General features: G+C 54.7%; 1 protein-coding gene across 2 annotated transcripts; it reads right to left on the bottom strand.

The window, feature by feature from the left end:
* Positions 1-2,504: 2,504 nt before the first annotated feature.
* On the bottom strand, positions 2,505-10,013 carry KMT5C (lysine methyltransferase 5C). 2 transcript variants are annotated; one of them, XM_057533584.1, is made up of 9 exons: positions 9,923-10,013; positions 8,089-8,336; positions 7,754-7,919; positions 7,277-7,386; positions 6,243-6,406; positions 6,075-6,094; positions 4,239-4,375; positions 3,971-4,131; positions 2,505-3,688 (listed from the first exon to the last, which is right to left on the bottom strand). In XM_057533584.1, the coding sequence occupies exons 2-9, from the start codon at positions 8,196-8,198 to the stop codon at positions 3,189-3,191; spliced, it is 1,368 nt and encodes a 455-aa protein (XP_057389567.1). In that variant the 5' UTR covers positions 8,199-8,336; positions 9,923-10,013; the 3' UTR covers positions 2,505-3,188. The 2 variants fall into 2 exon arrangements, with proteins under 2 accessions (XP_057389567.1, XP_057389566.1); XM_057533583.1 differs by having other exon boundaries at positions 8,089-8,223; positions 9,923-10,008.
* Between the last annotated feature and the right edge of the window lie 11,451 nt (positions 10,014-21,464).

Here is a 21,464-nt window from a genome sequence, read left to right as displayed (position 1 = left end):
GTTGGGGCTCCATCTACCTGGTGGTTGAGGCAGAAACCTGGCAGCAAGGCGGGCTCTGTCCACGTACCAGCTGTGCGGCCTCAGGCAGACGTGCCTGCCCTCCCGACTGCCTGCAAAGGCAGGGGGGTGATCTTGGTAGCGCTGCTGTGAAGGTTGATGCCAGGATGCACAGGACTTGCCATCAGTGTCAGCTGTATTGTCCTGGAGGTCTTCCTTCCCCGTCATCCTGTCACTCTAGCCCAGTGGTTCCCACTGGGGGCTGGCTTTGACCCCTAGGGGTACATTTGGCAATGATCACAGATATTTCTGTCACCACTAAGGGAATGCTACTGGCAACTCGCGGGTAGAGGCCTGAGAGGCCACTCCTCGTCCTGTGACACAGGATTAGCAGCTCAAGACGGCAGCAGTGTTGAGGGTGAGAGACTCCGATCACCGGTTTCTAATCTTCGTGTTTTGGGTTCCAGACACTTTTGAGAGTTGGATGAAGGCTCTAAACCCTCTGCGCCATGAACACGCCTGTGAATATGCAGTTACTACATTTGAAATAGGATTCCAGGAGGTTCTCGGAACCTCCAATGTCCATCCAGGCTAAGACTCCTTACTCTGCTGTCATACTTGTCTAGAAGCCATGAATTTCTGCTTGTCTAGAGGGACAAGTTCTTTAGCGACTGTGTCAACCATCTCTCTTCATTCTCTTCGTTGCCACTTGCTGACTGGGAGGCCCTCTCCCTCATTTTTAACCTGAGGGAGAAAACTAAGAGGGTTCAGTAGGATTTGCATGGAAGAAAGACACATTTTCTCATTCTGAAAGGGATGAAGCAGGCTATATATAAATAATATGAATTTTAAAGTAAAAAAAAAGGGCTTCCCTGGTGGCGCAGTGGTTAAGAATCCACCTGCCAATGCAGGGGAAATGGGTTCGAACCCTGGTCCAGGAAGATCCCACACGCCACGGAGCAAATAAGCCCGTGTGTCACAACTGCTGAGCCTGCGCTCTGGAGCCCGCAAGCCACAACTACTGAGCCTGCATGCCCTAGTGCCCATGCTCCGCAACAAGAGAAGCCACCACAATGAGAAGCCCGCGCACCGCAACAAAGAGTAGCCCCCGCTCGCCAAAAGCCCACGTGCAGCAACCAAGACCCAATGTAGCCGAAAATAAATAAAATAAAATAATTTAAAAAAATAAATAAATAAAATAAAGTAAAAAAAAAAAAAAAAGTTACCTGCTTTGAACTGTCCCCATCCCCATCCCCAGGTCCACTGTGGAAGTGCCCCTTCCTGGGCCATCTCCTCGGCCCACCCAAGTCCTCCTGCAGCCTCTCCATGCGTGTTCACCCTCTCTCCTCAGCACCCCCATGTCCCTCATGCATATGGCCTGGCCTCGTCAGCCTCCAGGGTAAACTTTTCCAAGGCCGGCCGACATGGAGGAGATAAACTGGGGCCTGCAGCCCACACACAACCCTCAGACGTTCCTGGCTTGTCCTCATGAAATGGCTGTGAGGCCTCAATGAACAAGAAAAACATATCCACAAGACGCTTTGCAGGGGGTGCCTGGTACCAGGAAGCACTCACTAATTGTAAGCTGTTAGTATTTCCTTCTGTAGAATGGGGGTTGAGGTGAGAATTAAGAGACGATTGGGGGGCTTCCCTGGTGGCGCAGTGGTTGAGAATCTGCCTGCTAATGCAGGGGACACGGGTTCGAGCCCTGGTCTGGGAAGATCCCACATGCCACGGAGCAGCTGGGCCCGTGAGCCACAATTGCTGAGCCTGCGCGTCTGGAGCCTGTGCCCCGCGACGGGAGGGGCCGCGATAGAGAAAGGCCCGCGCACCGCGATGAAGAGCGGTCCCCGCACCGCGATGAAGAGTGGCCCCCGCTTGCCGCAACTGGAGAAAGCCCTCGCACGAACCGAAGACCCAACACAGCCAAAAATAAATAAATAAATAAATAAATAAATAAATAAGAAAATCCTTTAAAAAAAAAAAAAAAAAAAAGAGACGATTGGGGGGAGTTCCCTGGTGGCCTAGTAATTAGGATTCTGGGCTTTCACTGCTGTGGCCCAGGTTGAATCCCTGGTTGGGGAACTGAGAACTGAACTGGATCTGAAGAAACAAGAAGATTCACTGTCCTGGCCTCACAGAGCCAGGCCAACCGAGATGACACACGTGAGGTCTGGGAGGGGCTCTGACTTCAGACAAGGGTGACCTGGCCCCAGGTGACCCAGGACAAGTCACTCTAGTTGCTGGACCTCACTAATCTCATCTGAAAAATGGGGAGACTCCCCACCTGGGTGAGAAGATGGGACTGAAAGCGTTCTTTATGAGCATAGTTTGCGCCTCTGTACTCTGCCATCCTCAGAGCCCACTGCCCTTCCACCCTTCCAAAGCTTTCAGGGCCCAAAGTCTGGGCTGCTTCCTCCCGGTCTGGTCTCCCCAGCAAGGCGGGCCTCACCCTCCCAACGGACATCACTTCAAAATGTAAATCAAGATGAAATGCTTCCCAGGGCACTGCTTATGACAAGGTTTTAATAAAATAAAATAGAAAGTTCAAGTGCTTCCAATCCCCCAACATACCCCATTCTGGTGTGGGGGAGGGGAGGGAGCCCCCACAGCCCAGTAGCACCAGGGATAGCACCATGAGAAAGATGAGGTCGCACCGGCCTCCCTGAGACCCACGGGGGGGGTGGGGACGTGCCCCTGGCCGCCCCCTCGTCGCCCCCCACCTCAGACACAGAGCCGAGAGCACACTGACTCCCCTCTGTAGGGCAGTGTCTAGGGAGCGCCAGCCCATGTCAGTTCCACCTCCTCCCGAGGCCTGGGCTTCTTTGGAGAAGCCACGGGGCGGCCCCCACCCCTTATGGCTTTGCTCCCTGGGCAGGAGAAGGCGGGTGGGGAGGGAACAGCTCCTTCAGCCCTGAGGCCGGGGCTAGGGTGGGAGGGCGGCAATGGCCAGGGCTCCCTGCTAGGATGGGGGTGGCTCAGGGGTCAGCAGTCACGAAGGGTCAGGGGTCAGATCCCCGGGGGTGTCCAAACCAACCCGCCCCCGGGGTCAGAGCTGTGCTGGGGTTGAAAGTCAACGCCCTCCCAGAGGTCCAAGAGCTCCTTCTGGAGGTCGGTTACTGAGAACTCAGGGCGGAGGGGACCAGGAGGGACGCCCTCCTCTCCCAGCCTGGGCCTCCCTGTCCAGCCCGTCACGGCCCATCACCGTTGACATCCAGGTCAATGGAGCCATGGCTGACCACCAGCCGCAGGCGCTTGGGTGGGGAGAAGGGGGCAAAGGCAAGGGCCTGCTTGGGGATGGGGATGGGGCCTGGGGTCCCGGCGGGGGCGGGGGTGGCAGTGGCAGGCGGGGCCGGGGCCACACGGCTCAGGTCCACACGTACCACGTAAGGCAGCCCGTAGCGCCGGGCCCAATGCCAGTCCTGCTGGGGGGCCCAGCGGGCACGGGTAGCCGGCCCCAGGGCCACCAGGGCCTCCGCCCGCAGGCAGCAGTGGGGGCTGCAGCCTCCCCATCGGTGCAGGGAGACGCGGGCAGCACGGAGAACAGGGGGCGCCGGGGCCCGCCGGGGCTGGGGGCGTCGGCGCCTCCGGGGACGCACCCGGAGCTGGGGCTGAGGCAGCCACTGGAGCCAGAGGGGCGAGGCATCAGGGCGGGCGCCACAGGGCGGGGGGCGCAGGGGCTGGCAGGCAGCTGTGGAGGCCCAAGGGAGGGGGAGCGGGGAGAAAAAAGGGCAGCTGTGTGAGCAGGGCCTCTCCAGAGGGGAACAGCTCCCGCTCAGGCCAGCCGCCGCCCCCCGAAGCTCTTCAGAGGGGACAGATGAAGAGAGGGATGCTCAGGAGTGAGACCCTGTCTGGGGGACCGAGTGGGGGTACCAGGAGGAACAAGACGAGAGGAGGGCAGACAAGGGGCTGGGGATGGGGGAGCAGCTGATGAGGACAGGCCAACAGGACAGGGTCCCCGCCCCGCACTCACCACAGAACGGGTCCCGGCGCAGCGGGGGTGGGTGGGCACAGGCCCGGGGGCCATGCAGGCCTTGCTGCAGCCGCCGCTTCGTCTCCCGGAGCTCATACTTGTCCACGGGCCGGGGCGGCAGGGGATCCTTGGGCTGCAGTCGGAAAGCTCCTTCGCCTCTCCTGAGGATGGGAGGGAAATGAGGAGGGAGGGAGGGGTGGGCCCTGAGGATGCACTTCTGGTTCCCAGGATCCCGGGGACTGTGTCACTTCCTGCAGGCCATCCCCACCTCTCGCAGGTGTAGCATTCACAGTGCTCATTCTTTTCACCGAAGAAGCCTTCGCCGTAGAAGCAGGTCACCTCGTCCCCCGGCTCGATGTCCCGGAGCACCTTCACGCAGGCTGCATTCCCATCTGCAGGTACGAACTGGGGGCCAGGAGGCTCAGCGCCCTGTCCTGGGGGTGGCCTGGCTCCACCCCGCCTGGCCTGGCACCCTGGCCTCAAGGGTCCCCCCGGGGACGGGCAGCGGCCGAGAGCCCGGGGAAGAGCCCAGCCCAGGGCCTGCCCTCGGCATGCACTCCCTGACCCTCCCCCGTTGTGCTGGCTCCCACCCTCCCTGCAGGACATGACCTAACCAGGCCCTGGCAGCGCGCACAAGCACCGCTCCCTCCAGCACTCCTTCTCGGGCTCCTCTGACACACCCTGCCAGCCTGCACCTCAGTGGCCGAGACGTGCGCCTTGGCCTGGCTCTGCCGCCTGCCCTTCCCGAGGCCAGTGTCCATCCGCAGCCCCAGTCCGGGATCGCCACCCCTCTCGCCTGCCTGCTCCTCACTCCAAGTTCCTCATGTGGGAGAGGCGGCACTCCCATCCATCCGTGACCCGCCCGCCCACCCATCTGTCCATCCTAGCCTGACACACACCTGGGAGTGGCCCTGGCCGCCCGCCCGCCCGCCCGCCCGCCGCCAGGACGACTGGCCAGCACCTCCCGAGCGGGCAGTGTCGGGCGTCCCCTTTCCCTCCCTCCCTGAGACCCCAGCTGCCCCTCATCACCTCCTGCGCAGCTCTGCCCCAGGCTACCTGCCAGCCTCAGCTCATGCACTGCCTCCCTCCAGCCCCGCCCCCGAAGCTCCCAGAGCAGCGGCACCAGGGCCTCTGAGAACCGAGCCCCCTTCACTCACCCCGTGGGAGCCTCCACGGGGCACACCCAGCTCGCGCTGACACACGAGGCGGGAGCTACTGTGCCTCCCCTCTGGGATGCCCTAGAGCGGCCCCGTTTGCCCTCAACACCTAGGAAGATCCTACTCCTCCTTCAACGCCTGGCTCCGGCGTCACTTCCATGCAGCCTGCGGTCCCACACCACGAGGTGGCTGACCCCCGCCTCACCGAGCCTTGCTTCACTCTCCATCCTACCCAGCGTCTGTGCCCCGAAATCCACGCAACGGTGTGCAGAGTCACAGGACGCTGACACACACCCAGCCTTCACAACTGGCCCAGGAGGCAAGTTCTCCCCGTTTCCCATCCGAGAAGAGAAACCAGGGCCGGGGCGGCAGAGCCAGGACTCAAACCCCCCCCTCACACCCCTAGGGCCCCACGGGCGTCCAGGTGAGCCCCACGCTTGGCAGGGTGCGCACCCAAGGCCTTACAGGGGCCATCTCCCCGCAACTCCTCCCTCTCACGTGCAGCACAGGGTGGGGAGTGGCCTCCCAGAACCTCCTATCAGGAAGAGTCCTTGTCCTCCAGGGCAGGGCTTGCTCTGACCCCGCCCCAGGAGGCCCTCCCCAGCCTCCTGCTATCACAGCTGCTGTGGGTGTCTCCCGGGGAAGCCCGGGGCACTTTGTGTCTCCCCATCACCACACTCCCCCCCCCCCCAACTGGCCCAGCTCCCAGCCCAGATTCAGAGGGGAGAACGCGGCCAGCAGGTGGCAGCCTGGGTTCCAGTGTGACTTTAGCCAGAGCCCCTTCCTCCCTCCTCTGACAATCGCAGGCACAAGCGCCAGTGCTGCCCAGCCAGGGGTGGGAAACTGCTTTGTCAGGTGGGGAGACCCGGGACAGTTTCTGCCTATTCACCGACCAGAAAGCCCCTCCCTCGTGCCCAGTCCTGGGAAGGGGGGTCCCCAGGTCTCACCTTGCAGTTGGGTTTGCAGTCTGGAGCCAGTTGGGGGGTTGCGGGGAGAGAAGAGAACTGGGTCAGCGAGCCAGAAAGCCGGGGCACAACCCCTCCCCCGCTGGCTCCTCGCCCCCCCCCCCGCCCTCACTCCCCCCTCCGGCCCCCCAGCCCCCTCCCTGTCCCCACCGTGGTTGATGAAGGCGGCCGGGCCGAGCCACAGCTGAGCGCTGCGCTTGCGGGTGGAGTACATGATACTGAAGTCGTTCTCCCCGGCCCTCAGCAGCCCCTCATCGGCCTCCCGCAGCTCTGCGATGCAGCCCACCAGCAGCTCCAACTTCTCGTTCTTTTTCCTGCCCATAAGCCAGGTGGTGGGTCTGTGAGCACCTCCCTGACCACCAGTGCTGGGGCCAGGGGCCCCTCATCCCAGGCCTCCGGCGGGAAGAAATCGATGGGACGCACCAGCCACCGCGTTCCAGCTCCCGGAATCTCTCTGAAATGCACCCGCCGTTGCCTCTACACCTGCGGCAGGCGCCCGCGGCACTCTCCACCTCCTGAAAGCCTGACCCGCACTCTCCACCTCCTGAAAGCCTGACCCGCAGCCTCTCCCGCTCTCGCTTCCTCCAGCCTCCAGTGCCCACTGCCGCGGCCTCCCGCAGTCCAGTCCCGCCCGGAAGTCCCCACAGGCGCCCCCACACTCTTCACTAGACCCTTCGGCTCATCCTTCGGGCCTCAGCCTAGGCCTGGCTCCCAGGAACACTCTCCAAATCCCCGGGCAGGCTCAGGACTCACTGAGCAGCTGTGGTCAGCCCTGTGCGCTCACTCAGCTACCACCTGCCTTCCCGCTAGAACGTGAGCAGTGGGCAGGGTGGTCTTGTTCACCGTCCTGCCCCGTACCCAGCAGCGATTGCTACGCAGCAGGGGCTCCAGTGGGGATGAAAAAAAGGACAGCACAGTCCTGGGCGCAAGATCAGTCCTTTCTTGGCAGCCCCAGAAAGCCTGGGTCTCGAGGGGATCTCATCTCCCAGCAGGGCCGTGGTGGGCCAGGAGGGTCTTGGGGGACCAGACCCGGCCTCCTTTCTCTCAACACAGACACCTTCGTGGCCCTGTGCCGAGTGCCCAGTCTCCTCCAGAAGGGAGGGGGTCTCCTCCCCCAGCAGCCCCCAGGGAGGGATGCCTCCCGTCAGGCCTGGGGCCCGGGGAGGCATGTTCTGCCCTCTTACCAAGCGCGGGTAGACACAATCTTGGCTCCATTTGTCTCCATGGAATAACGGGTACAGGGCAAGATGGTGAAGCCGCTTTCAGGCAGGAAGGCTCGGAGGTAGCGATAGATCTGGGGGAGGTGAGGGGTGGACGGGGTGAGGAGGTGGGGCGGGGTCGTCCTCGGCCCTCTCTCCTGGGTTCTAGCCCTGCTCTGCCACTGACTCGCTGTGTGGTCTCAGGGAACTCACTTCCCCTCTCGGGGCCTCAGTTTCCTCATCTGTCGAATGAAGAAGTTAGACTACATCTCAGAGGGCCCCCCAGCTCTCTTTTCCTAGGATTCTCTGAGCCTTGCCTCAGATGGTCCCAATGGCTAGGAAGTCAGGGAGTCCCGGGGAGCTGCGCTGAGGGTCTGCCCGGCAGGGCGGGGGACCCGGGGCAGGCAGAGGAGACGGGGAGAACACGAGGGCCGAGGGGAGGGAAGGGAAGGGCTCCCTCACGTGGGTCTTGAGGGCAGCCTCCTGCCGCGGGCCCCGGCTCTGGAAGTAGTGGGCCATCCAGCCTCCCAGCGTCAGGGCCCTGTACGCAGCCTCCAGGTCCCGCTGCCTCAGGAAGGCCTCCAGCGCTGAGCGCAGGTGGTGCTGTCGCCGCAGGGGGGGCACGGGGCTGGGGGAGAGGGCACGCCTGGGTCCCAGGGCCTTGGCCTATTCCCTCTGGGCCTTCCCAGGCCCCACCCCCACCCCCACTCGGAGCTGAGAGGAGGATGGGGCTGAGGGGTGGCAGTGGAAGGGAAGGGGTCCCGAGCCCTCGGTCGCCCTCCCCCAGGTCGCCTCACCTGACGTTCATCTTATGGGTGCGGAAGCCGAGGTAGGGGTCCAGGACGAGGCTGGTGGCGAGGTCGTCATTCTCACACAGTTCCCTGGCTGTCACTCTGTCGGGGCCCATGGTGCCCCAGGCACCATGCTGCCTCCTGCGGAGAGCGGAGCGCTCAGGGCAGGGGGAGGGGCGGCGCCCGGGGCGTGTGCCTGCTCTAGGTCACTTATAGGTTGTGGGAGACTTGGGCAAGCCCTTCGGTCTCCTCATCTATAAAGCAGGGAGAAAAGCAATACTGACTTCACAGGGCTCTCGGTGAAGGTGAAATGCAACAAGTGCTTCTGACAATGGGGAGATCCCCAAAGAAATGCCAGCCACCATCGTTAGTAGCTGCATCTCCTCCAAGCACCTATGACAGCCCCGCCACGCGCACACAGACCCCGTGCGCACACGCAGATTCCCCAGGACCCCCATACACACCACACACACACACACGCAAACGTGCCAACTGGCCCACGGAAGGCTGATTAATTGGTAGTCTGGGATAACCCTAAAGGCTTAGTCCTGCAGGGGGTGGAAGTCAGGGGGGACCCAGCAGCTCCACCTCTGGCCCTCACCGAGGAAAAAGCCAAGGCTTCCTGCCCCACCACCCATCCCCACTCTCTCCTGGCCTTGGCCTCCACCCCCATCCCCAGCAGCCCTTGGGAGTCCTCAGAAGGCTCTGGGTGAAACCCCAGGCAGCCCAAGTCGGGGGCGGGTGAGGCGAGGGAGAGCAGCGGAAGGCTCGCAGCACCTGCTCTCTCTCCAAGGATTCCGGGGGAGGGAGGGGCACAGAGGACAAAGCGGGGGGAGGGGGGAGAGGAAAGGAACGGTGTGGAGAGGCAGAAGAGGCCCATAAAAAAAGAGGAGAAAGACGGGGATTAGCAAAACGAAACAAAACAAGCCTCCTAACCCCGACTGCAGAGGGCCTGGTGGGCACCGACACCACGGTGCTTCAGGGACAGCAGATGGGGGACAGCGAGGAAAGGGGAGCTGGAAAGAGATCAGGAGCTAGAGCAGCTGGGAAAGGGGGTCGAGAAGGCACGCAGGCTGGGGATAAATAAAGAGGGGGCGCTGCGGGAAGGCGCTGGGACAGAACGGAAGCTGCAGAGGGGCAAGTGGGTAATACGGACACCACAGGGAGGGAGCTGGGGCAGGCAGAAGGGGCGGGGGTGCCTGCGGGGGAGACCGAGGGCTGTGGGAAGGCTTGGGGATCCAGGGAGGACCCCAGGAAAGCTAGCAGGGAGACCAGGGGTCCAACGAAAGTAGAGAAGGACCTGGAGGTCCAGGGAGGGTCCTGAGATGGTATAGGGGGGCCTAGGGCTTCCAGAACGGGGCTTGGAGAAGCAAACAGGGACAGGGGAAAGTCCTAGGGATCCAGGGAGGAGCATAGAAGAGCCGCGAGAAGAGAGCCTGGACTCCAGGGAAGGACCTGGGTAGGCAGTGAGAATCCAGGGGAAAGGCCTGAGGTCCAGAGGGAAATTGGGGGAAGCAGACAGGGGCCTGGGGAGGCAGGGAGAGTGCAGGAGAAGGGCCTGAGGTCCAGGGAGGGGAGTGTAGAGTCAGAGGGCGAGCTGAGGGTCCAGAGAAGAGCCTGGAGCGCGAGAGCGGGGCCTGGGCAAGGAAGCACAGGAAAGGGGCTGGGCGCCGAGAGCAGCCTGAGGCTCGCCGAAGGGCCAGGAGACGTGGGCGCCTGGACACGAGGAGGGGCCGGGCGGGGCGGGGGACAGTCGGGGCTGGGGACGACCGGGAGCCAAGGCGGCGCGGGGCGGGGGCCGAGAGGGGGCTCAGAAGTCGGGCCCCGCGCCGCCCCTCACCCGCTTCTCCTCCTCCTCCTCAGGCGCCCGCGCTGCGGCTGCCACCACCTCCCACAGCCTTCTCCAGCTCTCCTCAGACACGGTCGCCGCGCCTCCCGTCTGCCCAGCCGGGCCCGCCTCACAACGGCCTTTACGGCCTTCCATTGGCCAAGGTCGCCGCCACTCTTCAGTCGCTCTGAAGCTTGCGCCGCTCCCATTGGCCGGGCTCCGCTCTGCCCCTCCCCGCCCGCCCCACGGTCAGCGCCCCTAAAAAGCTCCGCCTCGCCCTCGCTGCCATTGAGAGCCGCCAACTGCACCCAGTGGCTGCCGCCGCTGTCCTTCCGGCGCTGCCATGGAGATGTATCCCCGCCCACGGCCCAAAGTTGACGCCCTCATTGGCCGAAAGCGCCGTCGCTCCGGGCGAAACGCGGGTTTGGGTCGGGTTATTTGGGTCCAAGTGGAAAGAAGGCGGGTACCGCCTGCTCTAGAGCCCTCATGTGATTGGTTGGCCTTGGAGCGACTCATGCTTCCATTGGCTAAGGTCTCCGCCTGTCACCATCGAGTCGCGACCTCCCTGTTCCTTTTCTGTGGCGAAACCTTCGACCACCAGAGGGAGAAAGCAGGGGAGGATGGGAGGGGGGGCGAATGCGCGCGCACCTCCTTCCCCCCGCCCGTCTGGGCCAGCGGTTGCCAAGGCGACAAAACTTTATTGACAACCCTGCCCGGTACAAAGGGCTTTTCGCTCTCTTCCTCACTTCTAGACCACCTTCTCTTCCCCTAAATAACCTGTTTAATTTTGAGTACCCACAGTAACACTCTGTGGGTGAAAGGGTCAGAAAGAAGGAGATTGATAGGTGGGGGCTTTGAAGAAAGCCCTGACTCATGGGGAGCTCCCATGGGGCACCCCCCCCCCCACGCCCACAGTTGGGATCACCCCTCTGCTCCAGTCCTAGAGGCAAACATAATTAGCAATTCATCATAATTACGTCCGGAATAATAAGCCCCACACTTGGAGCAGGCGGTCTTTGTTTTGTTGACGGCTGTATATCCTGTGCTCTTGGAACAATGCATGGCACGGAATAGGTGCTTCATTAATTTGTGCTGAAGGAATGAATGTATGAAGCTGGTTTCTGCAATCCGTCACTCTGTGACTTTGGAGAAGTGGCTTGCCCTCTCTGGGCCTCAGGCTCACATCTATAAAACAAGGACCACACTGGTCCCTCTTTGAGGGGTCCTTAACACCCTCCTAGGTGTCCTTCACTCGTGCTTGCAGGCCCCCACCCTCTGTTCTTACTGTTCTTTCCCCATCTGGGACTATCCCCAGCTCGGAGACACCCCCAACCCAGGTACCCCCACCCCCATAAGGATGGCTACAGCTCCGGAGAAGAGATGCAGCCTCACCCGGAGAAGGGGAGCCAACAAGCAGAGAGGACCCTATAAAAAGCTCAGCTCAACTGAAACAACACTGTAAATCAACTAAACTCCAATAAAAATTAATTAAAAAAAACAACAGCAACAAAAAAACTCAGCTCTTAGGGAAAGTCCTATCAGCAGGTCTGAATCTTAAAAGTGCAGCCCTTCCACCAGCGGGTGTACACCCTAGAAACACTCTCAAAAATGTGAACAAAAAATAAGCACAAGAATGCTTGCGACAATGGTGTTCGTAAGGGTGAAAAACTGGAAGCGGCTTAAATGTCCATCACATGAGGCATGACTTAAATGGATCATGGCATATTTATACAGGGGAACACCATGCTACAGTGAAAGTGGATGAACCAGCACTCTGTATATCAACCTGGACAACCCTAAAGCATGCTGCTAGTTGCAGAAGTTTACATAGTCGAATGCACGCAGTTTTAAAACACATGAAACAGGGGTCGTGTGTGGACACATGAAATTATACACAAACTTGCATGGGCATGATAAGGGGCGGGGGAGTCCCAGTGGCGACCCCTGGGGGCAGAGCGGAAGGAATGCAACCAGGAAAGCTACTCAGGACATTGTTATTCGTAATTTTTTGTTTTTTAAGCCCGGAGGTGGAAGCCCTAGTTCATTGTATTCACTGTCTGTTCTTTTTCTACGTGTCAGAAATATTTCATAATACAAATAACATTTTAACCCACCAATGCCACTTCCAGGCTTTTATGCCAAAGAAATAACTGGACAAGTGTTAAAATATTTAAAGATGTTTGTCTCAGCATTTGTTGAAAAAGCAGAAAAATAGGAAGAGCTGTAATGTCCAGCTGTAGGAGATTGGTTGGACCGATTACAGCATATTCGCAAGACGGAAGAACAATAGTACCTAACAGTTACTGAGATCTTAGCACACTCCAGTCACTTTGCAAATAGTCCTGTGAGGGAGGGGCTGTTATTATCCCCATTTTACAGATGAGCAGAGTGAGGCTTTCCAAGGAGGTGTAACTGACCACCAGATTACAGAGTTTGTACTCTCAACCCCTGCTGCTTCACTGCCCGGACAGGATCCAGCTGGTTCTCGACCCACAGATGACATAAGAGGCACCTCGGAAAAACGAATAAATCTCTGACACATGCTACAACACAGATGAACCTTAAAAACATCATACTGGGTAAAAGGAGCCAGACACAAAAAGTCACATATGGGGTGATTCCATCTCTATGAAATATCCAGAATAGGTGAATCTGGAGAGACAGAAAACAGATCCGGGGAATTCCCTGGCAGTCCAGGAGTTAGGGCTCCAGTGCTTCCACTGCAGGGGGCATGGGTTCCAACCCTGGTCGGGAAAATAAGATCACGCATGCCTCAAAGCGGTGGGGGGCGGGAGGAAGCAGATCCGTGATTGCCATGGGCTGGGGAGAATGGGGGGTGACTGATATTGGGCATGGGGTTTCCTTTTTGAATGAAGTTCTGGAACTAGAGAGCGGTGATAGTTGCAAAGCATCGCACATGTGCATAATGCCGTTGAATTGTACACTTTAAAATGGTTAAGATGGGGCTTCTCTGGTGGTCCAGTGGTTAAGACTCCACCTTCCACTGCAGGGGGCACAGGTTCAATCCCTGGTGGGGAAGTTCCGCATGCCCCGAGGTGAGGCCAAAAATAAATAAATAAAATGGTTAAAATGGCAAATTTGACATTATGTATATTCTACCACCACCCCCCCCCCAAAAAAGAAAGAAACTCCGCCAAAAAACAAAAAGAGAGAAAATAATAAAGAATCACCTAGAGAAAGTAGTGAACATATAGATTCCAAGGTTCAGCCTCTTGAGAGAGGCTGGTCGAATATTGAATAATTAATCATTTCAGGATGCTGCTACCCAAAGTGTAGCCATGGACCAGCGGCATCAAGCAGGATTCCGTGGGTGCTTGGTAGAGATGCAGAATCTCAGACCTCGCCCCTGACCGCCTAAATCTGAATCACCCAGACTGGTGATTGGGATGTTCCAGAACGTATGAGAAGCATGCCTTAGGAGACACCTGTGTTGCAGGTGGCTTCCTCAGACCAGTCATTCACTTGCTGGAGGGATATCGTGGGCTTGGTAACTCTCAAGGGGGCACGTGACTTATTAAGGGGGAAAGCGTGCTATAAAACAGCAAATTCGGGATGATCATATTTTGAGGAGAAAGGGATATCTACTTTTATGTGTGTGTAAATTAAATGATTGGGAGGAGGATGTGGAGAAAAGGGAACACTTGTACACTGTTGCTGGGAATGTAAATTGGTGCAGCCACTGTGAGAAAAAATTTGGAGTTTCCTCAAAAAATTAGAAATAGGGACTTCCCTGGTGGCGCAGTGGTTAAGAATCCACCTGCCAACGCAGGGGACACGGGTTCGAGCCCTGGTCCAGGAAGATCCCACATGCCGCGGAGCAACTAAGCCCGTGCGCCACAACTACTGAGCCTGAGCCCTAGAGCCCATGCTCTGCCACCGCCATAAGAAGCCCGCGCACGGCAAAGAAGAGTAGCCCCCGCTCGCCAGAACTAGAGAAAGCCTGCATGCAGCAAGAAAGACCCAACGCAGCCAAAAAAAAAAAAAAAAAAAAAAAAAAAAAAAATATATATATATATATATATATATATATTACAAATAGAATTATCATGTGATCCAGCAAGCCCACTTCTGGGTATATATCAAAATGAAATCTCTATCACGAAGAGATATCTGTACTCCCCAGTTCATTGCAGCATGATTCACAATAATCAAGACATGGAAACAACCTAAGTGTATGTGGACAGGTGAATGGATAAAGAAGATGTGTATACATACATTGCAATATTTTTCAGCTATGAGGAAGGGAGAAATCCTGTCATTTGCAACAACATGGATGAACCTGGAGGACATTATGCTAAGTGAGAAAAGATAGACACAGAAAGACAAATACTGCATGACCTCATTTATACGTAGAATCTAAAAAACAGTCGAGGACTTCCCTGGTGGCGCAGTGGTTAAGAATCTGCCTGCTAATGCAGGGGACACGGGTTCAAGCCCTGGTCCAGGAACACCCCACATGCCACAAAGCAACTAAGCCCATGTGCCACAACTACTGAGCCCGCGTGCCACAACTACTGAAGCCCACGTGCCTAGAGCCATACTCCACAACGAGGAGCCACCGCAATGAGAAGCCGTCGCACCACAACGAAGAGTAGCCCCCGCTCACCGCAACTAGAGAAATCCCACGCACAGCAACGAAGACCCAATGCAGCCAAAAATAAATAAATTCATTTAAAAAAATAAATAAAAATAAAAAATAAAAAACAGTCGAACTCACAGAAACAAAGAGTGGAATGGTGGTTACAGGGAGGGGGGAACGGGGGTTGGTCTAAGGGTACAAACTTCGAATTATAAAATGAATGAGTTCTGGGTGTCTAAGGTACAGCATGGTGACTATAGTTAATAATAAAACATTGTACATTTGAAATTTGCTAAGAGAGTAGGTCATAAGTGTTCCCACCACGTACACACAAAGATGGTAACTATGTGAGGTGATGAATGTGTTAATTAGCTTGATCATGGTGATCATTTCACAGTGTATACATATATCAAAACATCATGGTGTATGCCTTAAATATACATAGTTTTTGTTTGTCAGTCGTACCTCGATAAAGCTGGAAAAAATAAATGGTTGGTGGTGAGTTGTCTCTCTGTTTTCATGTATTACTTGTGTAATAACAAAATGTATATAATAATAGAATAAAATATAAGTATTCATACTATGTGTTAATTTATATACATATTCCTATATCTATATATACATACCTATGCATATGCACACATGCATGTACATAATTATCTATATATCTGTCTCTACCTATAGCATCATCACCCTGCTCAAAGTTCTGCAATGGACTCATACCCTGGTAGCCAGCCCCCAAGATGACCTTCACTCTGCACCCCACCCCCTCCCCAGGATTCATGCCTTGTGTAGCTTCTTCCACATTGAACCTGGCTGAGCTGTGTAACCAACAGGATATTGCAGAAAAGATGGCATGTCCACTGCTGTGTTATCAAAGACACCATCCTCTCTGGGATCACTCACTCCTCTGGGGGAACTCAGTGCAATGTCAAGAGGTCATGGCAACCACCTTATGGGGACATCCACGAGGCAAGGGCAAGGAACTGAGGCCTCTTGCCAACAGCCAGAGAGGAACTGAATCTGACAGTCATGTGAGTGACCACCCTGGAAACGGTCCTCCTGTCTCTACCAAGCTTTCACAGGATTATGCACCATCCACAGCTTGACAGCCATCTCAGGAGAAACCCCAAGCCAAAACCATCCAGCTAAGCCACTCCTGAATTCCTGACCCACAGAAACCATGTGAGATGATAAATGTTTATTGACGTCCTAAACTATAGGCAATGGACACACACCTAGATTAAAATCTGATGTCCTTACAATGGCCTCCATTCTTCCTCTGATTTATCACTTACTATTCTCCTCATTGCTCACTCTGTTATAGTCCTATCAGCTTCCTTGCTGGAAGCCGAAAGTCCCAAGCATCTCCAGGTCTTTCCCTGCTCTCTCTCTACCAGGAGAGCTCTGCCCACTGATATCCACAGGGTTCACTCTCTCACCTGCTCCCGGTCTTTGCTGCAATGTCACTTCCTCAGGAGACCTTCCCCGACAGCCCTGCCTGGAATCACCCACCCACCGCAGCCATCCCCTTACTCTGCTCTGTTGTTTTATGCCACCAGGTTTGAGGGAATTTGTTATAGCAGCCATAGGAAGCTAATAGATGGTTGATTAAGTGGACTGGATCAATGGGAAAGTGGATGATTGGATTGATGGATGGATGGTAGGATAAACAGGAACAGAGAACTGATCGAACGGATTAAAGAATGAAAGAACATATGGGTGGGTGAATGGATAGTTGAATGGATAGATGGAGCTTTGGAGAGCTTGAAGAATATCTGAAGAAATTATGGCTGGATAGATAGGCAAGTGAGTGGATGAGTGGGTAAATAACTCGTTGGATAAATGCATAAAGGCAAGAACATATGCACAGATGAATGGATGGGTTGGGTGGAAGTTTGGCTGGATATGGGTATTTGAGGAAGAAGCATGGCATACTGGAAAGAACTAGATTTTATTTTCTTATTTTGTTTTTTTTTATTGGAGTATAATTGATTCACAATGTTGTGTTAGTTTCAGGTGTACAGCAAAGTGATTCAGTTATATATATATAATTTTTCAGATTATTTTCCCTTTTAGGTTATTACAAAATATTGAGTATAGTTTCCTGTGCTATACAGTAAGGTCCTTGTTTGTTATCGATTTTATAAATAGTAGTGTGTATATGTAACCAAAAGTTTGTTTTCTATTTCTGTGGGCCTATTTCTGTTGTATAAATAAGTTCATTTGTATCATTTTTTTTTAGATTCCACATATAAGTGATATCATATGATATTTGTCTTTCTCTCTCTGGCTTACTTAGTATGATAATCTCTAAGTCCATCCATCCATGTTGCTGCAAATGGCTTTATTTCATTCTTTTTTCTGGCTGAGTAATATTCCATTGTGTATATGTACCACATCTTCTTTATCCACTCATCTGTTGATGAACATCTTGGTTGCTTCCATGACCTGGCTATTGTAAATAGTGCTGCAATGAACATTGGGATGCATGTATCTTTTCAAATTATAATTTTCTCCAGATATATAGCCAGGAGTGGGATTACAGGATCATATGATAGCTCTATTTTTAGTTTTTTAAGGAACCTCCATAGTGGCTGTACCAATTTACATTCCCACCAACTGTGTAGGAGGAAGAACCAGATTTTAGAACCAGACAAACCTGAGTTCTGACCCCAGCTCCCCAGTGACACTGGGAAGTACGGCAGCCGAAATGGATCTCCCTTCAATAAAGAACTTACCCAACTGTGAGGAGTGCATTTGGCTGACAGCCCCCAGCTGCAGTACCTGCAACTATTATTTTTTTTGGATCGACGTTCTTTTTGGGAAGCCCCCAACCAATGACTTAGCATTGGGGTGGGGGCCGTGCTGGGGCCTGACCACTTCCACCCAATGTGGGACTCATCTAATGGCAATCTTTTTTTTTTTTTTTCTTTAAATTGAGATAAAATTCAAGTAACACAAAATTCATCACTTTAACCATTTTAAGGTGTATAATTCAGTGGCATTTGGTACCGTTGCACTCTTGTGCCACCATCACCCCTATCAAGTTCCAAAACGTTTTCGCCATCCAGAAAGGAAGTGATTAAGCAATCACTCCCCACCCGTCTGGCAACCACCAACCTACTTTCTGTTCCTATGGATTTGTCCGCAGTGAAATCTCTGCTCTGCATCTCCCCGTTGGGCTGAGCTCTCTGAGTTGCATGGTCTCAAGCTCTTCCTAAATATACCTTCCTTCCCCCCTTTCATTTTACAGGTGGCAGACCGACTCCCCCGCCTACTCCTCGTCTCCCTCCCCTCTATCTTTCACTGGTGTCACCCCCAATAAACCTCTTGCATTGCTAACGCCACAGCAGCATTTGCCTTCTGGAGGACCCAGGGACGCAGCAAGCCTCTTGCTCTGAGCTCGAGCTCCCTACCCTACAGAGCAGCACAACTTCTCAGGGTTGCAGGAGGCTCTGCAGAAGTTCTTTTTTTTTAAAAAAATAAATTTATTTATTTATTTGTATTTTTATCTTATAAATTTATTTATATTTATTTATTTTTGGCTGCTTTGCATCTTCGTTGCTGCGCACGGGCTTTCTCTAGTTGCGGCAGGTGGGGGCTACGCTTCGATGCGGTGCACGGGCTTCTCATTGCGGTGGCTTCTCTTGTTGCCGAGCACGGGTTCTAGGTGCGTGGGCTTCATTAGTTGCAGCACGCGGGCTCAGTAGTTGTGGCTCACAGGCTTAGTTGCTCCGCGGCATGTGGGATCTTCCCGGGCCAGGGCTCGAACCCGTGTCGCCTGCATTGGCAGGCGGATTCTTAACCACTGCACCACCAGGGAAGTCCCGCTCTGCAGAAGTTCTGAACACAACCTGGAGGACCTCACAACGTGAATACCTACCTTTATGCAGCATTCACTATGTGCCAGGCACTGTTTTAAGTCCTTGCATGGACTCACTCCTGAACGCCATGACAGAGGCACCATTATGATCCTTGCTTTTACAGCTGAGAAAACAGATGCCTAGAGGCCTTCATCCCCTACCCGGGCAGGTTCCCTTTGCTGGGGAAAACGATTCCCACCACCAAGCAGAAGCAGTTTCCTAAAAGTGAAACTGTAATATCATCTCACCCAGAGGAAGACCACGGCCTCTTCCCCTCAGCCGAGCCAGGATAGCAGCCTGTTTCTGGAAGGATCCAGAAGATTCCAGGCCCCCAGCCTGCAAGTGGACAGTGGGAGGAGCCTGATTCCCAAATTGAAAGTAGCCCACCAGGCTGGAGTCGCCCTTCCCCCAGTCCTCTCAGGGATGTCCTGAGGATATCAAACAGCCACCAGAGGGACACCAGTAAGCCTAGCCTTTGTACCAATGCAGGGAGGTGGGTACCAAGGCCCAGAGCAGGGCAGGGGGGAGTCTTGCCTAGGGTCACCTGGGAGTTGGCATCTTTACTTCCTTTTGAAAGAGGAGCAGGAATCAGACAGGCACAAGCACAGCTGGGGCAAGGTGGGGGGCACACTTTCCCTGGCAGGGAGAGCAGCTGGTAGTATCCAGCCCTCCCTCCCCTGGGCTCCTTCAGGGCTCTGTGTGATGTCCACTAGGGCACACATCCCCTGCACACAGGGACCCCCTCGAGGACAGGGGCTGGGTCAGATCAGCCCTGGGAGCCCAGGTACCTCAGGGAAATATTTACTGAACGAAGGAAGGAAGGATTCTGGAGGAAGACGCTGAGCCATGGCTGAGACAGTGGTCTCTGAGAAACGAAAGGAGGGCACTGGTGGGGTCGGGGGAGAGGGGTGAGAACTTGCTAGAGCGCCACTCCACCAGCGCAGTTTTCGTCTGCTTGTTCACGGCTGTATCTCCAGCGTCTAGAACAGTGCCTGGCACACAGTGGGTCCTCAGCCAATATCTGCTAAGTGGGAAACAAAACAAAACAAAATTCCAGGAACTCTGATTCCCCCTCCTGCCACTGGCAGCTAAACTAAGGAAGCGTCCTGCATTGAACTATAGCCACGTGCCAGGCACCCATCAAAGGCGGACCACGCATTCTGTTTTCACTTGATTCTGAGCATGAACCCCCAGATAAAGGCAAAAGGAACAGCAGCTACCTCTTGGAAACACACAGGTGTCAGGGAAGTTTCTGGCGGTCCAGTGATTAGGACTCTGTGTTCTCACTGCTGAGGGCCCGGGTTCAATCCTTGGTTGGGGAACTAAGATCCCACAAGCTGCACGGCGCGGCCAAAAAAAAAGAAACGCACACATGTCAGACATGCTCTGAGCGCGTTAGGTGGGTTGGCTCCGCAATTCCACGCTGCAGCCCCCTGCTAGTTACTATTATCTCCATTTCACAGATGAGGAAGCAAAGGTTCAGGGAGATGAAGCCCTTGGGGGAGGTTAAACCGCCAGCAAGAGGCAGAGGCGGAGACCCAAACCCAGGCAGTCAGACTCCCAAATGGTACGATGTGCCCCATTTTACAGATTGAGGAAACTGAGACCCCCCCACCCCCACCCCACCCAAGGGTCCTGTGGGAGCAGAATAACACCGCCGCCCAAGATGTCTATATCTTCATCTCCAGGACGTGTGTTGGTGGTACCTTACATGGTGAAAGGGACTTTGCAGCTTAAATTAAGGGTCTTGAGATGGGGAGATTCTCCTGGATTATCTGGGTGAGCCCAACGTAATCGCACAGCTCTTACAAATGAAAGAAGGGTCACTATCAGAATCAGAGAAGGGGGTGTGATGACAGAAGCACCTCCCACCATGCAAAGGGAGGTAGAGGCCATGAGCCAAGGGATGCAGGCACCTCTAGAAGCTGGAAAAGACGAGGAGGAAATGGATTCTCCCATGGAACCTCCAGAAGGACCACACCTTGATTTCAGCCCTGCGCACACCTTGATTTCAGCACATAAGACCCATTTGGACTTCTAACCGCCAGAAACAGAAGCTAATACATTTGTGTTGTCTTAAGCCACTAAGTTTGTAGTACTTTGTTACAGCAGCTGTAGGACACTCTACAGGCACCCAGCTCTTAAATGGCAGAGGTGGGATTCGAACTCAAGTCTTGCCAAGTTGAAAGCTCTGGATCTTCTGGGGTATCACTTAGATGTGGGAAGCTTGGAATTATTCCAGATGCTTTTTCCTCAGGATCGCTGGGCTGTGTGTGTGTGTGTGTGTGTGTGTGTGTGTGTGTGTTGGGGTGGGGGTGGGGGGGGAGCATGTAGGAGTGAGTCAAGAAGCCAGGAATTTGGGAATTCCCTGGTGGTCCAGTGGTTAGGACTCCGAGCTTCCACCACCAAGGGCCCGGGTTCGATCCCTGGTCGGGGAACTAAGACCCCACAAGCATGTGGCCAAAAAAAGAAAAGAAAAAGAAAGAAAGAAAGAAAACGAAACGAGGAATTCTACTTTCATGAGGATTAGAGAATCTGGTCCATAATTACGGCAACGACACCTTAGGGCTGTCATGAGAATTAGTGAGTTAACCCATGTGGAGCACATAGGGTAGTGCCTGACACGTAAGATGGGGTAACAGTTACTATCATTATATCTTTTTCATGTCTACACACCACCAGTATCAGCTCCTCTCAGTCTTCCCTGCTCAAGAACCTTCCATGGCTCCCCAGTACCCTCAGGGTAACATCCAAGCCCTTTATGGCAGTTGAGAGCTTTGGGTCCCGGCTCATTTCTCCTAGTGGACCCCACAGTCTGTAACCCAGCACACTGCCTACTAAGGAATGTTGCTCTCCACTTGGCTCTACAAGGATTGAGTCATTAGCCACTGGAGTTACTCACTTTCGACACACCCTGAAGGGTGTTCAAGGCAGGGATCAGGAATGAGGCACTCTGTGCTCTGGGAAAACTGGCAGAGCAGGCCAAATATCTAACAAAGAGTTAGATATTTTCAGGAGAAGATTTTATGAACCCAATTTCTTGCATCTTCTCATACTTAGAAAAGCACTAAAGTCATTAACTAAGGTA

Source organism: Balaenoptera acutorostrata, chromosome 19 (genome assembly GCF_949987535.1).
Source record: "Balaenoptera acutorostrata chromosome 19, mBalAcu1.1, whole genome shotgun sequence".
Taxonomy (NCBI): Eukaryota; Metazoa; Chordata; class Mammalia; order Artiodactyla; family Balaenopteridae; genus Balaenoptera; species Balaenoptera acutorostrata.
Note: the sequence above shows the minus strand (reverse complement) of the source record. Positions and strands in the feature narration are given on the sequence as shown.

Excerpts from the sequence above, each read along its gene's own strand:
- KMT5C (XM_057533584.1), bottom strand. The coding sequence starts at position 8,198 with ATGGGCCCCGACAGAGTGACAGCCAGGGAACTGTGTGAGAATGACGAC. Across the intron at positions 7,387-7,753 it reads AGGCTGCCCTCAAGACCCAC|ATCTATCGCTACCTCCGAGC; the intron begins GTGAGGGAGCCC and ends CACCTCCCCCAG. Across the intron at positions 3,689-3,970 it reads GCGCCGGGACCCGTTCTGTG|CTGCCTGCCAGCCCCTGCGC; the intron begins GTGAGTGCGGGG and ends GGGCCTCCACAG.